Source organism: Haliotis rubra, unplaced genomic scaffold (assembly GCF_003918875.1).
Source record: "Haliotis rubra isolate DU_JTF1 unplaced genomic scaffold, ASM391887v1 Scf365, whole genome shotgun sequence".
NCBI classification, from domain to species: Eukaryota; Metazoa; Mollusca; class Gastropoda; order Lepetellida; family Haliotidae; genus Haliotis; species Haliotis rubra.
Genome location: NW_025767041.1, coordinates 319929 through 347732, shown reverse-complemented (window position 1 = coordinate 347732; position 27804 = coordinate 319929). Strand labels below are relative to the sequence as shown.

The window sequence follows — 27804 nt, the reverse complement described above, 5'->3', positions numbered from 1 at the left end:
CACCGCCCACAGGAGAAGCATAATTGATCTTTTGATTGACATAGACAATTTGATCACTTCCAGCACCAGTTATGTCCCTTTGTTGACTATTAATCCGACCGAGGACTTGACAGTTTCATGTGAATCATACGGGTTTCACTATGCGGCTTATAAAGTTGTCCGAGACTTGAGGTCTTGGATTCTTTTACAACAGAGGTTGTTGTGAGGCAGATCTGGTGTATCTTGCAGCGGCCGAGGTGTCTACAGTTAGTGAGTCCAGCAGTCATGGAGGGATATAGGTAAGTGATATTTGGCATCTATACCTATTCTGAATGAGTATTTTTGTAACTGGCGGTGTGAGCGTCTATGTCTAGTGCTGAAACATGAATATTAGTCTGTCGTACAGACCCTGAAGCAAATATATCCAAGAAAGGCCACGCAAGTCTAAAAAATGTGGCAAGTAAATGAAGAACGTCTCAGGGCTCCTTTTCATTACATATATATATTTTTTTTTCTATGAACTTTTTTCAGTAAAATATGTTCATTTCAGAGACTAAAATAGTTGTTAGTCTACATGAATATGTTCTTTATCATTCTGATTTCGCATACTCCAGTGTCCCATGTGAAATACTCCTGCAGTCTGCCACTGTCATAGTAGAAATAAACTTACTAATGTTACCTGCCAGAATTATGTTCATGCATATAATTAGTTAAAACAATCTCTGTTTCAAATAACCTTTGAGACCTTATTTTTAGTTCATATAGAGAGTGACGTGAATAGTATATGTTAATTCTTTCAGACTCACTAAAAGTGTGATTTTTGTTTTCAAGTGAGAAAATGGATAATAGCGTTTCTTAATCACCAAATTTCTGGACAGAGATCAGAGCTTATATTAGCGAGAGGTTGGCGTCGGTGGGCTTGCCTTCACTGGTAGTTGCATCATCCACACAAACACGCGCATACACATGCATGTGCGTGGCTGTATAGGTGCAATAAACACCAGGTTACAACACATTTTACCTCCCTTGACTATGCATCTAATTGGCCAAAGTGCATTATGATGCAAAGTCACATTACTACCCGCTGTGGTAGATGCTACAGGCCTGCATCCCTCGAGAATGGCGCGAGTTCATCAAATACTAGTTGCATCATCCTCATACTGACACACACATACACATGAACAATCACACACATACATTCAGGGGTGGAAATAACTTTAAAATTGCTACTGTACTCCGGTACAGTGGCACATGTAAAATCACTTGCCCTGATAATTTTCCCACTATACCGGCCGTTTTCTTGTTGATTTTTTAAATAAACAACACATTAATATTGGAAAGTCAACTGGACACCGGTACAGTGTGATACACAAATTTGCTTGCCCAACAGAAAAAAACACTGGACTCGGGCGTCGGGCAATGGGTTATTACCACCCCTGATACATGCACAAATGCACACACGTACACAAAAACAAGTACACAAATCAAAATCCACACACAAACACATACAGACAGACAGACAGACAGACAGACACATATCAGTACAATATGATCGCTCCATGAGAATATGTAAATAGCGCGACATGCTTGAGTCACATGCTGCACAGATCACACCCAGGAATAGCTGTCATGTTGGAAATAGGCATTCGTCAGAGCCAGTATTTCGGTTAGTAGGTAGAAAGAGGCAAAGTTATCTCGCCCGCACTGAGTGATGTATCCCTGATCTACTGACTTGTGAGGAACACGTAATTTAGGTGAATCGTTCTGTCCCCGGCGATGTTGCACGCCTCCCACATGGAACCACACTGGTATGTGCAATGTTTGGAGAGTGTGGCACAGCGAGTAGCGGTGCTGGAAGAGATTGAATCATTACAGCTGAAGTAATCTTGTCTGAGCCAACTGCTGATTATATCCGTGCATAGGAATGCGATTAGTGATTTGAAGTCACAGTACCCTAAAGAATCGTGTGTAAATGACGACGTAGTATCGTCGTATATCTCTGTAGCCGATGTTGCAAAGTCACACTAACTCTCAGTACCTGGTGATTTCAATCATCTGTCATGGAAATCCATAGCTGTCAGTGTCTAGTGATACAAAGTCACATAGCTGTCAGTGGCTAGTCTGATACAAAGTCACATAGCTGTCAGTGTCTCGTGATACAAAGTCGCATAACTCTCTGCGTCTAGTGATACAGTCACATAACTCTCAGTGTCTAGTGATACAAAGTCGCATAACTCTCTGCGTCTAGTGATACAGAGTCACATAACTCTCAGTGTCTAGTGATACAAAGTCGCATAACTCTCAGTGTCTAGTGATACAGATTCACATAACTCTCAGTGTCTAGTGATACAAAGTCACAGAACACTCTGCGTGTTGTGATACAAAGTCGCATAACTCTCAGTGTCTAGTGATACAATGTCACATAACTCTCAGTGTCTAGTGATACAAAGTCGTGTCGGTGATACAGATTCACATAACTCTCAGTGTCTAGTGATACAAAGTCACAGAACACTCTGCGTGTTGTGATAACTAACTCTCAGTGTCTAGTGATACAATGTCACATAACTCTCAGTGTCTAGTGATACAAAGTCCCATAACTCTCAGTGTCTACTGATACAAAGTCGCATAACTCTCTGCGTCTAGTGATACAGATTCACATAACTCTCAGTGTCTACTGATACAAAGTCCCATAACTCTCTGCGTGTTGTGATACAATGGCACATAACTCTCTGCGTGTTGTGATACACAGGCGTATTTCACTCGGTACCTCGTCCCTCTCATACACATACTGAGGGAGTTAAAACGGTACTTATTGTTACAATGCCTGGCGCTTGCACAAAGGATATGAAACAAGGACTGGCTGGCTTGGTTTCGTTATGCCGTGTAAGAATTTAATGTTACATTGTGGCATATTTCATTAATTTAAGATTAACCATTGCTTTACGCCGCTGCAGCAGCAGCAACATCACCGCTATTTACGGCACGTATGTTATAGGTTGGGGAATACCCTACGGGGACTTTTATACATCAGGAATGGTGGATTCTCGGACATTCGCATCCACCAAATCATCAAAGCTCATGAGTTTTTTTCTTTGAGGTTTTCCTTGCTACTCCAACATGTGTGATACCTTGTTTTCAACAAATGTACACTCTGTGAACACACTGTCGTGAGCCCCACTTATCAGTACGACATTATCGATGTCTTCACTGGAAATCATAACAAATCGCAATTATATATTAGTGAAGATAGCTGCACGTGTTTAAGTGACAAAAGCCATTCTGCCAGATACAACGTTAGTGATAAAACCTGCAAAGTGCGTTGTTCAAGAAATATCCATTGCGATAAACATAATCACTGAGTTTTGATCACATGGTTACAAGACAAGTGAGAGTCGGCAGTCACTTGACGGGGAGCCGCTATATCAGTTTAACAATGTGTACATCTGTAACTAGGTTACAGGGGCTATAAATACTACAGTGAAGATGACGTATTGTTGATGACGTGTGAAGGTCCCTATATCTACCAGGGCATTTTCAGATGTCACTAGGGGCGGTGGGGTAGCCTAGTGGTTAAAGCGTTGGCTCGTCACGCCGAAGACCCGGGTTCGATTCCCCACATGGGCACAATGTGTTAAGCCCATTTCTGGTGTCCCCCGCCGTGATATTGCTGGAATATTGCTAAAAGCGGCGTAAAACTAAACTCAGTCAGTCAGTCAGATGTCACTGCAAGCGATGTGTTGAACTGCCCATCTTCGCCAGACAGGCAGACCCGGGCTTATGCACTGAAAATGACGTAACCCCACGTAAAGCGACATGTTCAGCCCGCAGTATATACATGCTGAACTAGCTCAACGTCAAGAAGTCTGCAACACGATGTGGCCATGGGCATGCCTATGTGACCCGCTCAAGATGGTATTGGGACATTCTCATTCATGTATGTACTTTGGTAGCCTTGCTTCCTGGAGGTCGCATGATCATTGGTCACACACGTGTAGTCCATCATCACGAAGCGTGGGCAGACCGCGGTACTGATGGCTGAGTCACGTGCTATCTGTGTGTAAGGAGCTCCGAGAGCAGGCTTTCTCCTGTGTGGTTGTAAACATATGGCAGAACACTTAATGTCATGCTATTGCTCTGCCATATGTACATGTGTATTGTGGACGTTCAGCCGCGGACACGGACGTAAGCAACGCCGTCGCTGAACCTGAACGACATCTACAGCATAGACGACTTATATGTCGCCATCTCCAGCCATGTCGGCCTCTACGATGCATAAGAGAATCGAGCTCTACACTATTCACAGATTATAAAGGTAGCAAGTTGAAGATAACACAGCACTCTATGAGCGAACCTAATCCCACAGAATAGAATTAGGATACAAGCCGCGCACATCTCCTAAAGTGAGGTATGCTTGTTTAATATGAGCACCAGATGAGTCGTCAGAGAGCTGGACATAGGGCAAGAATTATATAAACATCTGTTGGCACGTTTATGGCAGCCTGGCGGAAGGGTGCTGGATTATAGTCAGTTGATAATATAGGTATTCTGTGCCCCACAGCGCACGAAATGGTGCCTTCATCTAAGAGAGAAGTGGAATTGTGGATTTGGCGCAGATAGGTGACTTGTTTTTTAATTCCGATTAAATGTCATCTGGCCCGGGTCAAAGCGACCAAATATAAGGCAGCTAGCTGGTTTTGCTCGGTTATCTTGTAAAAAGTAAAGTTACAAACTAAGCTAAATATCTCTCTCTTTATCTATCTCCCTAAACACACCCACCCCATCTCCCTCCCTCTCTCCCCGATACGGCCAGAGTCACAAGTTATCTCTCTTAGGGGACTAGTGTTCCAGCATGTTATCAGCATCAAGCAGACATCTAGGTGTCGAGGTGAACATCCGTGTTAATGTTAAGGACATAGTTCCTTTCATCTCCACACCACAGGCCCGCTGCTCACAACCCTGGAGAAGAGGGAGGGAGGGCCGCTGCTCAAATGCGTTCAATGGCGGCAAACAGGAATTCATCTCAAACCGAGGTAGAGTTATTCAAAATGTATTAAGACTGTACTAAACATTAAAGGACAGAACTCTCTACTAAAATACATATGCTATATGTATTACATTCTTCAGATTCCAGATAGTGGTTGTGCTGTCCCACCTAGCGTGCCATATGTCAGTACGAGGTAAGTGTCCAGTCATAGGCTTCACATCCTACCATGTACATGTAGGTTGTAACTGACTCTCGAACACCACTCAGTCCTCAGCTGCATCTCTTGGATGTGCGCGCGCGCTCGCACGTACGCACGCACGCACGCACGCACGCACGCACGCACGCACGCACACACACACACACCGCGTATAATATGTAAACTGCAACACACCCTTCTAAAGCGTTAATGTATTGTAAGACAACAACGTAAAACTGTTCAGTTTTAAGAGAGACCACTAGTCAGGCTCGCTGACTTGGTTGACACATGTGATCGTATCCCAATGACCTAGATTGATGCTCACGCTGTTGATCACTGGATTGTCTTGTCCAGACACGATTACTTACATACCACCGCCATATAGCTTTAAAATTGTTAAACAACATACAAGAACACAAGCGTCTGGTTGAAAATTTAGTTGGCACACAGCAACATAATTTGGAACTGCATAAACAATTTCCCGAAATCTAAATGCATTATATCAGCTTCCAACAGGACTTATCATCAAGTAGTATCAATATTGAGGTACGAGTCCACTGGTGAATCAATCTCCAGGTGATGCTACTGAGTCCCTCCACCTCCTCCTGCAGGAGTTCTACGACTGGCGGCTGGAGGATTCACCCGAGTTTGCCACCTACTCTGGCACATACCGCTTTAACGACAGACTGCAGGCGTTCAGTCTCGCCCGCATGGACGAAAGAAGAGTAAGTGTGTCTTGTCAAAGTAGCGGCTGTCACATCTTTCGGACACGCACGTAGTTGACCTCAGTGGGGGACCGTAGTAGACCGGTATTTGACCTTAGTTGAACGTAGTTCGACGTATTTATGCGTAATGTGACCATACTTTGAACTTCAGCAAACCTGTGATTTAGACCCCAAAACTCAACATGTTCAAAATATTCCTTCGGTTAGCTTGAATGCCAAGACCCTACTGTTACCGTAGTTTGAACGTGGTTGACCCTAGCTTTCCCTAGTAGACCGTAATTGACCCCACTGCAGCGTTGTGTTGACCGTAGTACAGCGTGGTAACGTGGCACTACGATCAAGCTACGGTTTACTACGTTAACCACTATACGATCCAGTAGAACAACGTTCATGACCGTAAGATGTGACTACACCTGCATGAGTTACTCTCAGTTAGCTGGCTCCTGAAGCACATACCTTTATTGTAATAGTATATTGAAATTTCGCTTTCCCGGGCCGACACCGTATATTCAGCACTTCCTGCAATTGTATACATGTACCCGATGTTGGTTCTTTTCCAGGAAATAGCTCTGTCGTTTAAAGAGGATTTACAACGTATTGATGCGTCAGAGCTCTGTAAGACGGAACGGATAAACTATCGCATCCTGAAGGATGTGCTGGAGACTTATCTGGGCGGCTACAGGTGGAGGAGGTGGGTGATATGTGCACACAGCGGGTGGAGGAGGTGGGTGGTGTGTGCACACAGCAGGTGGAGGAGGTGGATTGTGTGTGCACACAGCAGGTGGAGGAGGTGGGTTGTGTGTGCACACAGCAGGTGGAGGAGGTGGGTGGTGTGTGCACACAGCGGGTGGAGGAGGTGGGTGGTGTGTGCACACAGCGGGTGGAGGAGGTGGAGGGTGGAGGTGGGTGTGTGTGTGCACACAGCAGGTGGAGGAGGTGGGTGGTGTGTGCACACAGCGGGTGTGGGTTGTGAGCAGGTGGGTTGGGTGTGTGTGTGCACACAGCGGGTGGGGTTTGCTTTGTCGCCACCTAGTATGTTTCAAAAAGGTATAACATTGATTTCAAATTTGATGCCTTTTCTCGTAGAGCTGGCTATCGATATAGAATATAGAGATCAATAATCGTTAGCTACGTATCGTTTGATTTCCGATAAATATCGGAGACATAACTTTGAGGAAAAATGCCAAAAATGTCTAAAAGAAATGAATATATTTCACATCAGTGGTTAGTGGTGACTGTTTCTTGCATGGATTATTAACAAAACCTCGCTTTGAACATAATTAAGAAGCAGACCACGAATAAAGTCTTAAATTTGTATATTGTGTGAGAAAATCAAAACGTTTTTCTGTCACAAAAGGTAATGTATGGTATTATCGATACCATAATTTTCATATAGATAATTCTTTAATTCGATCATCGATCATTTTAGCCAACCCTAGTGTCCCGAGAGTTTGACAAATTTGACTGATGTCCAGCCACGTATATTTTTGAATCGAGATTCAAGAAAATAATATTGTTGTAAAGTTCTTTTGAACTAGTTTATGCATTATATACCCACTACCCTCTATGTATCTTACTGACATTATCTCAAGGTGGCAAGATGTAATGTATCGGCTGGTCTGTTAAAGCACTATCCGTCGTATACCTTTGCGTTGGTATATTTTTCAGTGGTTAATCCTACCAAACCTGCTATAATTTACGTCCTAATTTGACTGTAACTGATGTGTTTATCCATGGTATGCAGATATGGGTCAATCAATCCTCTGAATTTCCTGGAGGGAATACACGTGGACCCAGTTCACCATGTGGAGGCCACGCCTTTCTTCACACGAGGGGACTATGAGAACTTCCTCGTCAGACTTGAGAACACTCCTCTGCAAGTATGTTTTAATGGGGATGTTGATGAAAATACTGGCTTGTAGTTTGTCAAGGGGAAGTTCCTGATGGTGTTACACGCTCAAACATATATCGGTTCATGTAACTGCAATAGTCTGTAAGAATACATCATTGAATGTTGATGTACCACACGTGATCACAATGTATTTTCAAAGCGAAATCTTATAATCTGAAGCCGATTTTAAGAAGCTTTGATTTTGTTAAAGTGGACTCAGACACACATTCTCTGCCATGATTTCATCTCCATCTTACAGTTAGCTGAATATCAGGATCTCTATCGAACAGCCATCGGAATCAACCATACCATGCACAATGTCTCCGTTGTAAGTATAACGTGCCCTCTTGGATAGACTTCCTCCGTGATATATCTACATCTCTTGACATGCTCAATATTTCTATATATATATATATATATACGTCACATGGCACACTCTGCAGTATGTCTATAGATGACACATGACATCATCTTTAATACATCTATAGATGACACATGACGTCCTCTGTAATATATCTATAGATGGCACATGACACCCTCTGTAATATATCTATAGATGACACATGACATCCTCTGTAATATATCTATAGATGACACATGACGTCCTCTGTAATATATCTATAGATGGCACATGACATCCTCTGTAATACATCTATAGATGACACATGACGTCCTCTGTAATATATCTATAGATGGCACATGACACCCTCTGTAATATATCTATAGATGACACATGACGTCCTCTGTAATATATCTATAGATGACACATGACGTCCTCTGTAATATATCTATAGATGACACATGACATCCTCTGTAATATATCTATAGATGACACATAACGTCCTCTGTAATATATCTATAGATGGCACATGACACCCTCTGTAATATATCTATAGATGGCACATGACACCCTCTGTAATATATCTATAGATGACACATGACGTCCTCTGTAATATATCTATAGATGGCACATGACACCATCTGTAATATATCTATAGATGACACATGACGTCCTCTGTAATATATCTATAGATGACACATGACGTCCTCTGTAATATATCTATAGATGGCACATGACACCCTCTGTAATACATCTATAGATGACACATGGCATCCTCTGTAATATATCTATAGATGACACATGGCATCCTCTGTAATATATCTATAGATGACACATGGCATCCTCTGTAATGTATCTATAGATTACACATGACACCCTCTGTAATGTATCTATAGATTACACATGACACCCTCTGTAATACATCTATAGATGACACATGACGTCCTCTGTAATATATCTATAGATGGCACATGACAACCTCTGTAATATATCTATAGATGACACATGGCATCCTCTGCAATATATCTATAGATGACACATGGCATCCTCTGTAATGTATCTATAGATTACACATGACACCCTCTGTAATATATCTATAGATGACACATGACATCCTCTGTAATATATCTATAGATGACACATGACATCCTCTGTAATATATCTATAGATGACACATGACATCCTCTGTAATGTATCTATAGATGGCACATGACATCCTTTGTAATATATCTATAGATGGCACATGGCACCCTCTGTAATGTATCTATAGATGACACATGACATCCTCTGTAATATATCTATAGATGACACATGACGTCCTCTGTAATATATCTATAGATGGCACATGACACCATCTGTAATATATCTATAGATGACACATGACGTCCTCTGTAATATATCTATAGATGACACATGACGTCCTCTGTAATATATCTATAGATGGCACATGACACCCTCTGTAATACATCTATAGATGACACATGACGTCCTCTGTAATATATCTATAGATGGCACATGACACCCTCTGTAATATATCTATAGATGACACATGGCATCCTCTGTAATATATCTATAGATGACTCATGGCATCCTCTGTAATGTATCTATAGATTACACATGACATCCTCTGTAATGTATCTATAGATTACACATGACACCCTCTGTAATACATCTATAGATGACACATGACGTCCTCTGTAATATATCTATAGATGGCACATGACACCCTCTGTAATATATCTATAGATGACACATGGCATCCACTGTAATATATCTATAGATGACACATGGCATCCTCTGTAATGTATCTATAGATTACACATGACACCCTCTGTAATATATCTATAGATGACACATGACATCCTCTGTAATACATCTATAGATGACACATGACGTCCTCTGTAATATATCTATAGATGGCACATGACACCCTCTGTAATATATCTATAGATGACACATGGCATCCTCTGTAATATATCTATAGATGACACATGGCATCCTCTGTAATGTATCTATAGATTACACATGACACCCTCTGTAATATATCTATAGATGACACATGACATCCTCTGTAATATATCTATAGATGACACATGACATCCTCTGTAATATATCTATAGATGACACATGACATCCTCTGTAATGTATCTATAGATGGCACATGACATCCTTTGTAATATATCTATAGATGGCACATGACACCCTCTGTAATGTATCTATAGATGACACATGACATCCTCTGTAATATATCTATAGATGACACATGACGTCCTCTGTAATATATCTATAGATGGCACATGACACCATCTGTAATATATCTATAGATGACACATGACGTCCTCTGTAATATATCTATAGATGACACATGACGTCCTCTGTAATATATCTATAGATGGCACATGACACCCTCTGTAATACATCTATAGATGACACATGACGTCCTCTGTAATATATCTATAGATGGCACATGACACCCTCTGTAATATATCTATAGATGACACATGGCATCCTCTGTAATATATCTATAGATGACACATGGCATCCTCTGTAATGTATCTATAGATTACACATGACATCCTCTGTAATGTATCTATAGATTACACATGACACCCTCTGTAATACATCTATAGATGACACATGACGTCCTCTGTAATATATCTATAGATGGCACATGACACCCTCTGTAATATATCTATAGATGACACATGGCATCCTCTGTAATATATCTATAGATGACACATGGCATCCTCTGTAATGTATCTATAGATTACACATGACACCCTCTGTAATATATCTATAGATGACACATGACATCCTCTGTAATATATCTATAGATGACACATGACATCCTCTGTAATATATCTATAGATGACACATGACATCCTCTGTAATGTATCTATAAATGGCACATGACACCCTCTGTAATGTATCTATAGATGACACATGACATCCTCTGTAATATATCTATAGATGACACATGGCATTCTCTGTAATATATCTATAGATGACACATGGCATCCTCTGTAATATATCTATAGATGACACATGGCATCCGCTGTAATATATCTATAGATGACACATGACATCATCTTAGTGTATCGATAGATCACACATGACATCCTCTGTAATATATCTATAGATGTCACATGACATCCTCTGTAATATATCTATAGATGACACATGACATCCTCTGTAATATATCTATAGATGACACATGACGTCCTCTGTAATATGTCTATAGATGACACATGACATCCTCCACGATATGTTTATGTCTCCTCACAGAGTCGAGTTCCTGCACAAATAGCACGACTGCTTGTCCGACCGGAGGAGTCGGCATTTTATGAACCGTTTACGGGTCTGCTGGACGAATTTCCCTTTTCCGACACTGCCAAGTGAGTATACAATCACGCATACAAGTAAAATGACAGTGGTTATACTCCCAGCTAACACTGCCACTAAAGTTTCCCACCACACAGTAGTGTGTCTGGTGAGTTCACACGATTGGTCCATGTAGGGTCACAGCTGGATTGATAAGCAATTGCATAGTTTGTAGCAAGTGCGCTTTCATTGATCATTTATTTACAACTCAGTCTTGTATCTGCAGAAGAGGTATACGAGACAGAGCGTATTCTTCAATTCAAGGAGTACTTGGGGCATTCCAAGACATGAAGACATTCCTGGAAACAGTGAGTTAGCAACATTCTTACTAAAGTTTCTGGATCGTCGTCGTTTTAGGAACCAATGGAAAAGTTGTATCAATATATTGTTGAGTGACCCTGTTCAGTAGAATGTGTATCATTGGTTTCTTACTTGTGTACACTTGTATGGACGTAGGTACCCGTGGTCACCCAGGGAATAGTCCCCCTTTAAATGTCATGTCGGAGATAATGTGTTTCTGTCATTATTCCTGTAGGAGTATTTCCCTTCGACCAGGCAGAAGTGGGGAGTGGGTTCACTTGAGGATGGCCAGAATTACTACAAGGCCTGTCTTGAATGGCATCTGTCCACAGACATGAGTCCAGAGAGGGTTCATCAGATAGGTCTTCAGGAGGTGGAGAGGATCTTGGGGCTGATGCAGGAGGTGAGACATGATTACAGGATAAGATGACGAAAATATACGAGCTGTAACACATACAGAAGGTAAAATATTCAAAGTTGTATGTTGTGTATATCTTGTCAGAAGAGAAGGGCTTCATGGAGGTTTTATGTTGTATATATCTTGTCAGAAGAGAAGGGCTCCAGGAAGGTTGTATGTTGTGTACATCTTGTCAGAGCAGAAGGGCGTCAGGGAGGTTGTATGTTGTGTACATCTTGTCAGAGGAGAAGGGCGTCAGGGAGGTTGTATGTTGTGTATATCTTGTCAGAGCAGAAGGGCGTCATGGAGGTTGTATGTTGTGTACATCTTGTCAGAGGAGAAGGGCGTCAGGAGGTTGTAGGTTGTATGTTGTGTACATATCTTGTCAGAGGAGAAGGGCGTCAGGGAGGTTGTATGTTGTGTACATCTTGTCAGAGGAGAAGGGCGTCATGGAGGTTGTATGTTGTGTACATCTTGTCAGAGGAGAAGGGCGTCATGGAGGTTGTATGTTGTGTACATCTTGTCAGAGGAGAAGGGCGTCATGGAGGTTGTATGTTGTGTACATCTTGTTTGAGGAGAAGGGCGTCATGGAGGTTGTATGTTGTGTACATCTTGTCAGAGCAGAAGGGCGTCATGGAGGTTGTATGTTGTGTACATCTTGTCAGAGGAGAAGGGCGTCAGGGAGGTTGTATGTTGTGTACATCTTGTCAGAGCAGAAGGGCGTCATGGAGGTTGTATGTTGTGTACATCTTGTCAGAGCAGAAGGGCGTCAGGGAGGTTGTATGTTGTGTACATCTTGTCAGAGCAGAAGGGCGTCATGGAGGTTGTATGTTGTGTACATCTTGTCAGAGCAGAAGGGCTTCAGGAGGTTGTATGTTGTGTACATCTTGTCAGAGCAGAAGGGCTCCAGGAAGGTTGTATGTTGTGTACATCTTGTTTGAGGAGAAGGGCGTCAGGGAGGTTGTATGTTGTGTACATCTTGTCAGAGGAGAAGGGCGTCATGGAGGTTGTATGTTGTGTATATCTTGTCAGAGGAGAAGGGCGTCAGGGAGGTTGTATGTTGTGTACATCTTGTCAGAGGAGAAGGGCGTCAGGGAGGTTGTATGTTGTGTACATCTTGTCAGAGGAGAAGGGCGTCAGGGAGGTTGTATGTTGTGTATATCTTGTCAGAGGAGAAGGGCGTCAGTCAGGGGAGGTTTTGTATGTTGTGTACATCTTGTCAGAGGAGAAGGGCGTCAGGGAGGTTGTATGTTGTGTATATCTTGTTTGAGGAGAAGGGCGTCAGGGAGGTTGTATGTTGTGTATATCTTGTCAGAGGAGAAGGGCGTCAGGGAGGTTGTATGTTATGTACATCTTGTCAGAGGAGAAGGGCGTCATGGAGGTTGTATGTTGTGTACATCTTGTCAGAGGAGAAGGGCGTCAGGGAGGTTGTATGTTATGTACATCTTGTCAGAGGAGAAGGGCGTCAGGGAGGTTGTATGTTGTGTATATCTTGTTTGAGGAGAAGGGCGTCAGGGAGGTTGTATGTTGTGTATATCTTGTTTGAGGAGAAGGGCGTCATGGAGGTTGTATGTTGTGTATATCTTGTTTGAGGAGAAAGGGCGTCAGGGAGGGTTGTATGTTGTGTATATCTTGTCAGAGGAGAAGGGCGTCAGGGAGGTTGTATGTTGTGTATATCTTGTTTGAGGAGAAGGGCGGATGGAGGTTGTATGTTGTGTATATCTTGTCAGAGGAGGAGAAGGGCGTCAGGAGGTTGTATGTTGTGTATATCTTGTTTGAGGAGAAGGGCGTCATGGAGGTTGTATGTTGTGTATATCTTGTCAGAGGAGAAGGGCGTCAGGGAGGTTGTATGTTGTGCATATCTTGTCAGAGGAGAAGGGCGTCAGGGAGGTTGTATGTTGTGTACATCTTGTCAGAGGAGAAGGGCGTCAGGGAGGTTGTATGTTATGTACATCTTGTCAGAGGAGAAGGGCGTCAGGGAGGTTGTATGTTGTGTACATCTTGTCAGAGGAGAAGGGCGTCAGGGAGGTTGTATGTTGTGTACATCTTGTTTGAGGAGAAGGGCGTCAGGGAGGTTGTATGTTGTGTACATCTTGTCAGAGGAGAAGGGCGTCATGGAGGTTGTATGTTGTGTACATCTTGTCAGAGGAGAAGGGCGTCAGGGAGGTTGTATGTTGTGTACATCTTGTCAGAGGAGAAGGGCGTCAGGGAGGTTGTATGTTGTGTACATCTTGTCAGAGGAGAAGGGCGTCAGGAGGTTGTATGTTGTGTACATCTTGTCAGGAGAAGGGCGTCAGGGAGGTTGTATGTTGTGTACATCTTGTCAGAGGAGAAGGGCGTCAGGGAGGTTGTATGTTGTGCATATCTTGTCAGAGGAGAAGGGCGTCATGGAGGTTGTATGTTGTGTACATCTTGTCAGAGGAGAAGGGCGTCAGGGAGGTTGTATGTTGTGTATATCTTGTCAGAGGAGAAGGGCGTCAGGGAGGTTGTATGTTGTGTATATCTTGTCAGAGGAGAAGGGCGTCATGGAGGTTGTATGTTGTGTACATCTTGTCAGAGGAGAAGGGCGTCAGGGAGGTTGTATGTTGTGTATATCTTGTCAGAGGAGAAGGGCGTCAGGGAGGTTGTATGTTGTGTATATCTTGTTTGAGGAGAAGGGCGTCATGGAGGTTGTATGTTGTGTACATCTTGTTTTGAGGAGAAGAAGGGCGTCAGGGAGGTTGTATGTTGTGTATATCTTGTCAGAGGAGAAGGGCGTCATGGAGGTTGTATGTTGTGTATATCTTGTTTGAGGAGAAGGGCGTCAGGGAGGTTGTATGTTGTGTACATCTTGTTTGAGGAGAAGGGCGTCAGGGAGGTTGTATGTTGTGTACATCTTGTCAGAGGAGAAGGGCGTGTGTACATCTTGTTTGAGGAGAAGGGCGTCAGGGAGGTTGTATGTTGTGTACATCTTGTCAGAGGAGAAGGGCGTCAGGGAGGTTGTATGTTGTGTACATCTTGTCAGAAGGGAGAGGAGCGTCGTGAGGTTGCTTGGAGAAACGTTTGTGCGAAAGAAGCAGTACTTATAGGACTCACAATAGGTGTTTTGACCACTGAATGGTAATTCATGTTTTATTTGTTATTTCAGATTGTAAAGAAGCAGAACTTCAATGGATCAATTACTGAGTATTTTGCTTTTCTGAGGAACGACACCTCACTGCATACAGACTCAGCGGTAACTGTCAACTTAATCAAATATAACATCACGCATCTATATGCTCTTAAGACTGATTTAAATTAGCTATTGATGATACCGATATCAGGGTAATCCGTATCAGTACAAGACCGTCCTCACTGCTGCAGACTTGCCAACTCAACACATGTTATTTTACACGATACTGTTTTCCTGCTGCAGTCTTTAATCATTCGTCTTAGATACCTAGACATCGTATCTGTCAACACTAACGCCAGGTCTCACAGTTGTTACTGCTTACCTCCAGCTGTCGGATGGTCGGGAGTAGACAGTTCCTCATCGGATATTAATATTTAGAATTGATACGTACATTCTTGCCAGTCAGATTTAGTCCTCCTTTATACCGGAGTCTGACAGTCTTAAAATCGACTCCTCGACTGCCATGATGAGAGCAGTCACGTCACCCTCTTCAATGTCTTCATAGGCTCGGTAGTATAAAGGAGATTATCAAATCCTGGCCAGAGTACTCCAAACTGGCAGAATATTTTGTCCGAGGGAATCTGACTGTGACTGTTATCATGCTTTGTGCGTCATAAGTCCTCAGGGGGTCGTTCCATTCTTTAAATCTCGTACTTTGTTTTTCGGGTTCATGTACAACAACAATACTGTTTTCTGACACTAGATTTGTTCTGTTTTACCATATGCGAGTGACGCTTCAAAAAGCTGTTGTTTATGCGAATTTACGTCCCCCTTAATAATTCTGGTAAGGGATACCTTCATGCAGCAGTAGTCTTTACTTCCGGTAGTCGCTTTTGGCGTCTAAAAGCGGAGCCTCCTCCCTAAGCTCCGTCATGGTCACATGCAGATAACATCTGTCTGTAGGGCGGAATTTCGTAGTTCGATTCCTTAGCACGATCGACGAAACTACAAGTTACAAAAGACTTTACGAAATGGTACTTGATTTTACACTACCTGTCGCTGGTGGTCTAAAGATAAAATAAGTCTGGCGGTCTCGCAATTAATATACTGCACCACTGATATCCATCAGTACACTGTGTTCGTCTTGTTGTTGACACACATGATCCGCAAAAGAAGCCTAATGTATTTCTGTTACCGCAGACTAGAAGTCTACTGTTTCATCAATTGATGACATGATCTTCTGGAGGTGGGGCGGTGGGGTAGCCTAGTGGTTAAAGCGTTGGCTCGTCACGCCGAAGACCCGGGTTCGATTCCCCACATGGGCACAATGTGTTAAGCCCATTTCTGGTGTCCCCCGCCGTGATATTGCTGGAATATTGCTAAAAAGCGGCGTAAAACTAAACTCAGTCAGTCAGTCTTCTGGAGGTAGACATTTACGCGTCACTTGTTGATAGTCACCACTGTTGTTTCAGTTGTCAGTTTTGTTTTTGCCTGTAGGAGGAGCTCATAGAAGGATATAACAGGTTGATCAATGAGAGAATAAACCCTAAACTCCACGAGGTCTTCAATCATTTGCCGGATCTGCCTGTTAGGTAAGACGTCTTGTAGTTGTTCTACTTCTACAGCTTACTTAGCCCATGGTGTACGAACTTCGTACTGTCATTTGCTACTGAGAGGACCTCTTCCACTGTTGCTGCTACTACCACTCCTTCTACATCTGCTGCTGCTACTACTCCCACTACTGCTGGTGTTATTACGCTAACTCATTAATAATTCCCTGAAACCGCTACTTCTACTACTACAAATACTAAGACTGCAACTACAGCAATTACTACTTTCGTTGCTGCTACTTTTTCTACTACTGCTACTACTACTAACCTCTACTACAACTAATACTACCACTACTGTCTAGCTTCGCTTATTGAACATACATGATAGCAGGTCATTCTTCTGTATCTATGTCTACGGCATGTATTTCAATCTCGACCTCTGGGTCTATCTCGAGGATATACTACGAGACACTGTGTACATATCAAGAACACATTGTCGCTATGTTGCAGTAGGTTTTATTATGCGTGTTGTAACATGTGGTAATAACGATCCACTTTTTACTTCGTTATAATGGTTATCTTAAACCCCACTTCTTCATTTTAATGTACTTGTATGTTGATATGGACAGTTGATCTAAAAGTTAATCATCAATATACGATTTCTACAACAACATATTTTTTCTTCAAAACAAACAACGTTCAAAACGTGCATACTACCATTTCAACAACGACGGCTGCTATTTAGTATCTCACTGCATACATTCTACAAAGAAATGGTCCTTTGTGTACGTGGTTTGTAAGATGAAGTACCAGCCTACAGTGTATAAAGTTCCACGTGTTTTAGAGTGGAGCCCATGCCGTATGATGGCCCTGCAGGGGAGTACCAGTCCGGCTCGGAGGATGGATCCCGTGCAGGGATATTCAAGGTCAATGTGAACAGGCCGCATGAAATGTAAGTCCGCTTCCTTTGTGTGAATTCTATACTACATATGTGTTTACAATAGCTTTTACGTATACATAATGCCAGTGTACATGCCACTACGTATTAATTGACACTGTTGATAGGTACAGAGTGAGACACTCATTTCTTTATCACGTAAACCTTGATGCGCGCGAAAAACATATACCAGGGTAAATGCTAAGGACGTATTCGTTCATCGTGAATTATTTACGTTTCTCATTTACCTCGGACACACCAAAGAACATCCTCACAAAGATCTTTAACAAATATGATATTCTTCCAGTTCCCAGTTTCCATCACCATGTTGTGTGTTTTCAGAGGGAAATATATAATGATGCCCGTCACTCTGCATGAGTCTGTGCCCGGCCACCACTTACAGGTAATTCAGTAAGACTTCAGTGTTGAAGGTACATTGTCTGTGAACGTCCACTTTCAATAATGTTCGAAGAGCTTACATCAGGCAACTCTAGTTCAGATATATTACACATGTTCACCTTGATTTCAGATCAGTTACGCATTAAAGGCTAACCTACCTGACTTCCGGCGCAACACAGAGTACTTCCGGTATTATGAGGTTCCCTACCACTTTCCCTTCTACACAGCCTACAGGGAGGTAAGTCTGGTGGGTGGTGCTGGGGAAGGGTGGTCAGGTGTGTGTGTGTGTGTGTGTGTGTGTGTGTGTGTGTGTGTGTGTGTGTGTGTGTGTGTGTGTGTGTGTGTGTGTGTGTGTTTGCGTGTGTGCGTGTGCGTGTGCGTGTATGTGTATGTGTGTGTGTGAGATATAGATTAAAATACGGTGTCATTTCCTGTATATAGACCCATTGATGAGTAGTCAAGTTGGACATGGCGTCACAAACACAGTTTAATCAGGTTAGTTTCCAATATCGTCCGATAAAAGCAAGAAACGTATGGTCGCAAGACACCAGTTGCCGTGCCTGTGCACACGCGCTTTATCCCGCAGAGCTGCTATTACAATAACTACTGTTACAGGGCTGGGCGCTGTATGCGGAGTCACTCGGAGAGGAGCTCAACTTGTACCAAAACGACTATGAACTGTAAGTGAATGATCCCAAAGCATATAAGTTCTCTGCCAAATAACCCTTGTACTTGGACTGTTCTGAACACAATGTCTCCACTGTGGGAAAGCAATGAATCATAGCTTAAATATCCAATCAATACCTTCTACAAGGTTAAAGATTGACAGTTTCCGTATTTGAACGGTGCATTACAAACTAAACACTAACAATTTGCATAATATGTAACTTCTTTGCATATATATTTATGATCAGATTTCATTAATTACAGAAGTGACAGATTACTTAACAGACATATGATATGTCCGACAGTTCGAACTGCTAGGCATGAAGGCATTTCGTCCTGTTTTGGGCTTGCGTTTGGCATGATGACATTGGCTTGTGTTTCCGCGAGATGACAATATGCGTGACGACTGTGGCCAAAGCTTGAGGAATGTGGCCTGTGTTTGGCGTCATGACTATAGCCCGTGTCTCAAGTGATGAATATGGTTTGTATTTCAGGATGGGGCGCTACAGTTCTGAGATCTTTCGAGCTTGTAGACTAGTGGTGGACACAGGCCTACACTACTACGGGTGAGGCGGTTTAAATCTATATCAATATACTGACTGATGTGTATGACATAACATGATGATAAATCTTCTCCGGTGAGGGATTTTAGTCGGCATAATTACAATAAATTCTCTATTTACACATCCTAAATCCCTTTCAACCGCATTCTTATTTTAGTGTGTTTTTTTAATATAATTCTTTGTCTCAATTCGACAAGCATGGAGACATATCTAGAATCTTTCAATTCCCTTTATACAATTACACCTGTATATATACTGGCTCATCGATAACGGTCTGCTCACGTTGTTGTCTGTCTGACCCAGGTGGAACCGCGAGGAGGCCATCCGCTACATGCTCAAATACACATCCTTTTCCCGGGCGGAAATGACGACAGAGATTGACAGGTACATCACGTGGCCAGGTCAGGCATGCGCATACAAGATTGGCGAAATCAAAATCAAAGAGTTACGGAAGAGGGCAGAGGATACATTAGGTGAGTGCGTAACAGGGCGAAACCTGCACCTTCCAAACACGATGCTTTCATAGCGTAACACGTACATCTTACGCAGAATGAATAGAATAGGAAGAGGCGAGAACCTCCATTTGCCTCTCGTCAGGTAACGACATAACAAGGAAGGGGGACCTCCACCTTTTTTCACATGATTATCAAATAATAATATAGCAAGGTGTGTGCGTGCGTGCGTGCGTGTGTGCGTGTGTGTGTTTGGCTCCATCTCCTTTATAGGTTGCATCAGGAAAGGACATAACAGGGGGGACCTTCTTCAAAGGATGCATTAAATAACGATATAACAAGGTGTGTGTGTGGAGGGAAGGGGTACCTCCACCCTCGACACAGGGTGCTTCAGGTAAGGATATCGGGGTGTGTATGTGTGGGTGTGGGTGGGTGTGTGTGTGGGCACATACTTTACAGGATGCGTAAGGTAAGGACATAAAAAGGGGGGACCGACACGTGTAAGTCATGAGGCACGCGATGGACTACTGTTATCATTATGCTGTCTCCAACATGTTAGTTGTTATAGGTAGACTATAAGGGAACGGCCAGCTGGAATGGTGATTTTAGTTGTGTTTTTTTATTGAGCTAGTAATCTGTTAAGTGAAAGTTTTCAACAGTTTTTTTAGCGGAATGCAAATAGAGAAGGGCATATGTACCCTCGGCACACCTACCGAATACATGATACCTACCAGCCAAAACATTTCGTGTCACGTGCACTTCCTTTAAGGGATGTACGAGCTATTAAATTCGAAAATATAAGGGTGCATCAAAATAAAGAATAACCATTAATATCGGATTATTTGACGTCCGGTTAATAAAACTAACCTTGAAAATGAAAGGTAAGTAAGTACAAATATAAACTATATGCGTGTTTGAAAAAAGGAGCTATGGAATTGTGAGCGTGAGAAAGTTACCTAACCCTAACCCTATCCACATACGTTAAACTCACCGTAAAGAAGATAGTAATTGTAACGGATATCCAATGGCTAAAAAAGTAAGTACACTGAGATAGCGAAGTACTAAAAACTCGAGTCGAGTTGTGCGCTTTAAATGCGCAGTTCTAAAGTTTTCAAAGATGGCGGAAGGTATCCGGTATTCTGTAGTCTTTCCGTACCCTCGAACAAAGTGTCGCGAATGACGTGTGTTGTTCACCAAAAGCCAGGAGCTAAGATATAGTTTTCCTATCGCTTCATCATAACCGACGTCTGGTCACCATTAGCAAATACTTGAAATATATCACGTGTCGGATATGATGATAAAAGGCCTCAACATTTCAACATGTTTTTGAACACTGATTCCAGGCGACTTGTTTGACATCCGGGACTTCCACTCCGTGGTGTTGGAGAACGGCCCAATGCCTCTCACCATCTTGGAGGAGATCGTGGACGACTGGATCCTAAACTACAAGCCCGCCACAGCAGAGGAGACGTGCACAGACGCCGCCCATACTCAACACGTCTCTGTTCTTATGTTTCTGTGTCTCATCATACTCGGTGTTTGTGGCTGACAAGTACCCACTGTACAGTCCTGTACACTGTACACTGCTCATCCTTCCGGATCAATTACTATAGTTTAACAAGATTGCTGACAATGATAGATATTATCCACCGCTAGCTATACATGGATCGCATCATGCCAGAACTACAGGTCATTTTGTGTTGATGACGGGACGAAATTGCTTCTTTGCTATAGGCAGTTGAATACATCATTGACTTTCCTGGCCTAAATATTAAATTGGATCCGTTGCGATTGAGACTGATTTGCCAAGACTAGGTACGCGGTTGGGGCGATAATGTGGTTCCTTTTCCCAATTCATATGAACCGACATGACTCACTGAATATTACTGACTGTGAGGCATTCTAGAGTAACTTAGTGCATCTCACATACTACAAGGGGGCACCAGCAGTTCCACCTCGTGTCTACTTGTCCGTTCCACGTGTTGATGTTTTGGCTTATTCCGTGGTTCATTCTGACATTGTTTTGTTATCCTCAAACATTATCATTTAGGTGGGACATCGATTTCCACACGGGCACAATACGTGCATTTCATTCTGGGTATCCAACGCCGAGATTTTACTAAAACATTGTTCTTACATCCGCTCTCTATTCTCTGCTTCAAGAATGGTTTCAACACAACTTATACTTCATACAACACATGCCTTACTTTGTACAGCTATGCATGTTCGCTCACCGACTCAGTGTTGAGACAGATGCCCCACTGCAAGTACTTTGTGACATCGTCCTCCCAACACCAATGTTTCGTGTGTGCCGAGGATGGTACATTGTGAACGTACTTTTTACCAGACATCTGTACTGGTCTGGCTGTTAATGTTCATGTGCACTGTGAATCAAGTAATTCCCTTGGAATCCCGAGATCTGTAAATATACACGTCAGTGATGATAATTTATCATTAATAAAGTTATTTTTATACCAAACATGTTTGTACGTGCTCATGTATCAGACTAGTGTACGTATATATCGTACCAGTGTATGTCTAAACTGGTTGTATGGCTTTCTGCGTGTAGGTATGCACTGATTATTGGGTAGGTCAACAACGATTACTGGGTAGGTCAACAACGATTACTGGGTAGGTCAACAACAGTTACTGGGTAGAAGGACATCGGTTACTGGGTAGGTGAACATCAGTTAATTTGTTACTGGGTAGGTGAACATTGGTTACTGGGTAGGTGAACATTGGTTACTGGGGAGGTGAACATCAGTTAACTTCAGTTACTGGGTAGGTGACCATCGGTTAATGCGGAGGTGAACATTGGTTACTGGGTAGGTGAACATCGGTTACTGGGGAGGTAAACATCAGTTAACTTCAGTTACTGGGTAGGTGAACATTGGTTACTGGGTAGGTGAACATTGGTTACTGGGTAGGTGACCATCGGTTACTGGGTAGGTGAACATTGGTTACTGGGTAGGTGACCATCGGTTACTGGGTAGGTGAACATTGGTTACTGAATAAGTGAACATCGGTTACTGGGCAGGTGAGCATCGGATACTGGGCAGGTGAGCATTGGTTACTTGGTAGTTGAACATTGGTTACTGGGTAGGTGATTATCGGTTAATGGGTAGGTGAACATTGATTACTGGGTAGGTGAACATCGGTTAATGGGTAGGTGAACATTGGTTACTTGGTAGGTGACCATTGGTTACTGGGTAGGTGACCATCGGTTACTGGGTAGGAGAACATTGGTTACTGGGTAGGTGAACATCATTTAACTTCAGTTACTGGGTAGGTGAACATCGGTTACTGGGTAGGTGAACATCGGTTACTGGGTAGATGACCATCGCTTACTGGATAGGTGACCATTGGTTACTGGGTAGGTGACCATTGGTTTCTGGGTAGGTGAACATCGGTTACTGGGTAGGTGAACATTGGTTACTGGGTAGGTGAACATCAGTTACTGCGTAGGTAAACATTGATTACTGGGTAGGTGAACATCGGTTACTGGGTAGGTGACCATATGTTACTGGGTAGGTGACCATTGATTACCTGGTAGGTGACCATTGGTAACTGGGTAGGTGAACATCAGTTACTGGGTAGGTGACCATTGGTTACTGGGTAGGTGAACATCGGTTACTGGGTAGGTGAACATTGGTTACTGGGTAGGTGAACATCAGTTACTGCGTAGGTAAACATTGATTACTGGGTAGGTGAACATCGGTTACTGGGTAGGTGACCATTAGTTACTGGGTAGGTGAACATCGGTTACTGGGTAGGAGAACATCGGTTACTGGTTAGGTGACCATTGGTTACTGGGAGGTGAACATCGGTTACTGGTTAGGTGACCATTGGTTACTGGGAAGGTGACCATTGGTAACTGGGTAGGTGAACATCAGTTACTGGGTAAGTGACCATCGGTTACTGGGTAGGTGAACATCAGTTAACTTCAGTAAAGGGGTAGGTGAGCATTGGTTACTGGGTAGGTGAACATTGGTTTCTGTGTAGGTGAACATTTGTTACTGGGTAGGTGACCATTGGTTACTGGGTAGGTGAACATTGCTTACTGGGTAGGTGAACATTGGTTACTGGGTACGTGAACATCGGTTACTGGGTAGGTGAACATTGGTTACTGTGTAGGTGAACATTTGTTACTGGGTAGGTGACCATTGGTTACTGGGTAGGTGAACATTGCTTACTGGGTAGGTGAACATTGGTTACTGGGTACGTTAACATCTGTTACTGGGTAGGTGAACATTGGTTACTGGGTAGGTAAACATCGGTGACTGGGTAGGTGACCATTGGTTACTGGGTAGGTGACCATTGGTTACTGGTTAGGTGACCATTGGTTACTGAGTAGGTGAACATCAGTTACTTGATAGGTGACCATCGGTTACCTGGTAGGTGAACATCAGTTACTGGGTAGGTGACCATCAGTTGCTGGGTAGGTGAACATCGGTTACTGGATAGGTGACCATCGGTTACTGGGTAGGTGAAAATTGTTTAATGGGTAAGTGAATATCAGTTAACTTCAGTTACTGGGTAGGTGAACATCGGTTACTGGGTAGGTGGATATTGGTTACTGGGTAGGTGAACATTGGTTACGGGGTAGGTGAACATCGGTTACTGGGTAGGTAAACATTGGTTACTGGGTAGCTGAACATTGGTTACTTGGTAGGTCAACATCAGTTACTGCGTAGGTAAACATTGGTTACTGGGTAGGTGAACATCGGTTACTGGGCAGGTGAGCATTGGTTACTTGGTAGGTGAACATTGGTTACTGGGTAGGTAAACATTGGTTACAGGGTAGGTGACCATCCTCTATCCAACAGCCTCCTGTAACTGTCTACACAGCCTTTACCAAACAATCTCCTGTAACTGCATGCACACCCTCTACCCAACAACCACCTGTAACTGTCTGGACACCCTCTACCCAACAGCCTCCTGTAACTGTCTGAACACCGTCTACCCAACAACCTCTTGTAGCTGTCTGCACACCCTCTACCAAACAGGATCCTGAAACTATCAACACACCCTCTACCCAATAATCTTCTGTAACTGTCATGACACCCTCTACCAAACAGGCTCCTGTAACTGTCTACACACCCTCTACCCAACAGCCTCCTGTAACTGTCTGCACTCCCTCTACCCAAGAATCTCCTGTAACTGTCTGCACCCTCTACCCAACAGTCTCCTGTAACTCTCTACACACCCCTCTCCCAAACAGCCTCCTGTAACTGTCTGCACTCCCTGCTTCTGTAACTGTCTGGACACTCTCTACCCAACAGCCTCCTGTAACTGTCTGCACACCCTTTTCCCAACAACACTCTGTAACTGTCTGGACACCCTCTACCCAACAGCATCTGTAACTGTCTGCACACCCTCTACCCAACGGCCTCCTGTAACTGTCTGCACACCCTCTACCCAACAGTCTCCTGTAACTGTCTGCACACCCTCTACCCAACAGCAACCTGTAACTGTCTACACACCCTCTACCCAACAACCTCCTGTAACCATCTACACACCCAGTACCCAACAGCTTCCTTTAAGTGTCTACACACCCTCTACCCAACAGCCCCCTGTACCCGTCTACACACCCTCTACCCAACAGCCCCCTGTACCCGTCTACACACCCTCTACCCAACAGCCTCTTGTACCTGTCTACACACCCTCTACACAACAGTCTCCTGTAACTGGCTGCACACCCTCTACCCAACAACCTCCTGTAACTGTCTGGACAACCTCTATTAAACAGGCTCCTGTACCTATCTACACACCTTCTACCCAAAAGCCTCGTGTAACTGTCTGCACACCCTCTACCCAATAACCTCTTGTAACTGTCTGGACACCCTCTACCCAACAGCCTCCTGTAACTGTCTGCACATCCTCTACTCAACAATCTTCTGTAACTGTCTGGACACCCTCTACCAAACAGGATCCTGTAACTATCAACACACCCTCTACCCCACAGCCTCCTGTAACTGTCTGCACATCCTCTACCCAATAATCTTCTGTAACTGTCATGACACCCTCTACCAAACAGCCTCCTGTAACTGTCTACACACCCTCTACCCAACAGCCTCCTGTAACTGTCTGCACACCCTCTACCCAACAGTCTCCTGTAACTCTCTACACACCCTCTACCAAACAGGATCTTGTAACTGTCTACACACCCTCTACCCAACGGCCTCCTGTAACTGTCTGCACACCCTCTATCGAAAAGGCTCCAGTAACTGTCTACACACCTTCTACCTCCTGTAACTGTCAGGACACCCTCTACCAAACAGGCCCCTGTAACTGTCTACACACCCTCTTCCCAACAACCTCCTGTAACTGTCTGCACACCCTCTACCCAACAACCTCCTGTAACTGTTTACACACCATCTACCAAACAACCTCCTGTAACTGTCTGTACACCCTCTACCAAACAGGCTCCTGTACCTATCTACACACCCTCTACCCAAAAGCCTCCTGTAACTGTCTGCACACCCTCTACCCAACAAGTTCCTGTAACTGTCTGCACACCCTCTATCCAACAACCTCCTGTAACTGTCTATACACCCTCTACCCAACATCCCCCTGTACCTGTCTACACACCCTCTACCAAACAGACTCCTGTAACTGTCTGCACACTCTCTACCCAACAAGTCTCCTGTAACTGTCTGCACACCCTCTACCCAACAGTCTCCTGTAACTGTCTGCACAGCCTCTACCCAACAACCTCCTGTACCTGTCTGGACACCCTCTACCCAACAGCTTCCTGTACCTGTCTACACACCCTCTACCCAACAGCTTCCTGTAACTGTTTGCACACCCTATACCCAACAGCTTCCTGTAACTGTCTACACACCCTCTACCCAACAGCTCCCTGTACCTGTCTGCACACCCTCTACCCAACAGCCTCTTGTACCTGTCTACACACCCTGTACCCAACAGTCTCCTGTAACTGTCTGCACACCCTCTACCCAACAGCCTCTTGTACCTGTCTACACACCCTGTACCCAACAGTCTCCTGTAACTGTCTGCACACCCTCTACCCAACAACCTCCTGTAACTGTCTACACACACTCCACCCAACAGCCTCTTCTAACTGTCTACACACCCTCTACCCAACAGTCTCCTGTAACTGTCTGCACACCCTCTACCCAACAGCTTCCTGTACCTGTCTACAGACCCTCTACCCAACAGCTTCCTGTCCCTGTCTACACACACTCTACCAAAAAGTCTCCTGTAACTGTCTGCACACCCTCTACCCAACAGCTTCCTATAACTGTCTATACACCCTCTACCCAAAAACCTCCTGTAACTATTTGGGCACCCTCTACCAAACAACCTCCTGTAACTGTCTGGACACCCTCTACCAAACAGGCTCCTGTACCTGTCTACACACCCTCTCCCCAACAGCCTCGTGTAACTGTCTGCACACCCTCTACCAAACAGGCTCCTGTAACTATCTGGACACCCTCTACCCAACAGCCTCCTGTAACTGTCTGCACACCCCCTACACAACAGTCTCCTGTAACTATATACAGACCCTCTACCCAACAACCTCCTGTAAGTGTCTGGACACCCTCTACCAAACAGGCTCCTGTAACTGTGTACACACCCTCTCCCCAACAGCCTCGTGTGACTGTCTATACACCCTCTACCCAAAAACCTCCTGTAACTATTTGGGCACCCTCTACCAAACAACCTCCTGTAACTGTCTGGACACCCTCTACCAAACAGGCTCCTGTAACTGTCTACACACCCTCTCCCCAACAGCCTCGTGTAACTGTCTACACACCCTCTACCCAACAGCTTCCTGTAACTGTCTACACACCCTCTACCCAACATCCTCCTGTACCTGTCTACACACCCTCTACCCAACATCCTCCTGTACCTGTCTACACACCCTCTACTCAACGGTCTCCTGTAACTGTCTGCACACCCTCTACCCTACAATTTCCTGTAACTATC

At 43.8% G+C, this 27804-nt stretch overlaps 1 protein-coding gene across 1 annotated transcript; it reads left to right on the top strand.

Annotated features, from left to right (window-relative positions):
* Nucleotides 1-22330, top strand: LOC124285659. Its single transcript, XM_046721928.1, has 18 exons — nt 1-278; nt 5104-5156; nt 5736-5884; nt 6445-6575; nt 7629-7764; nt 8035-8103; nt 11401-11510; nt 11723-11804; nt 12032-12199; nt 15321-15407; nt 16782-16876; nt 17679-17786; nt 18114-18174; nt 18301-18408; nt 18786-18850; nt 19331-19402; nt 19703-19872; nt 21195-22330. Exons 1-18 carry the CDS (start codon nt 265-267, stop codon nt 21398-21400), a joined length of 1884 nt encoding a protein of 627 aa, XP_046577884.1. The 5' UTR covers nt 1-264; the 3' UTR covers nt 21401-22330.
* The last annotated feature ends 5474 nt before the right edge of the window (nt 22331-27804 follow it).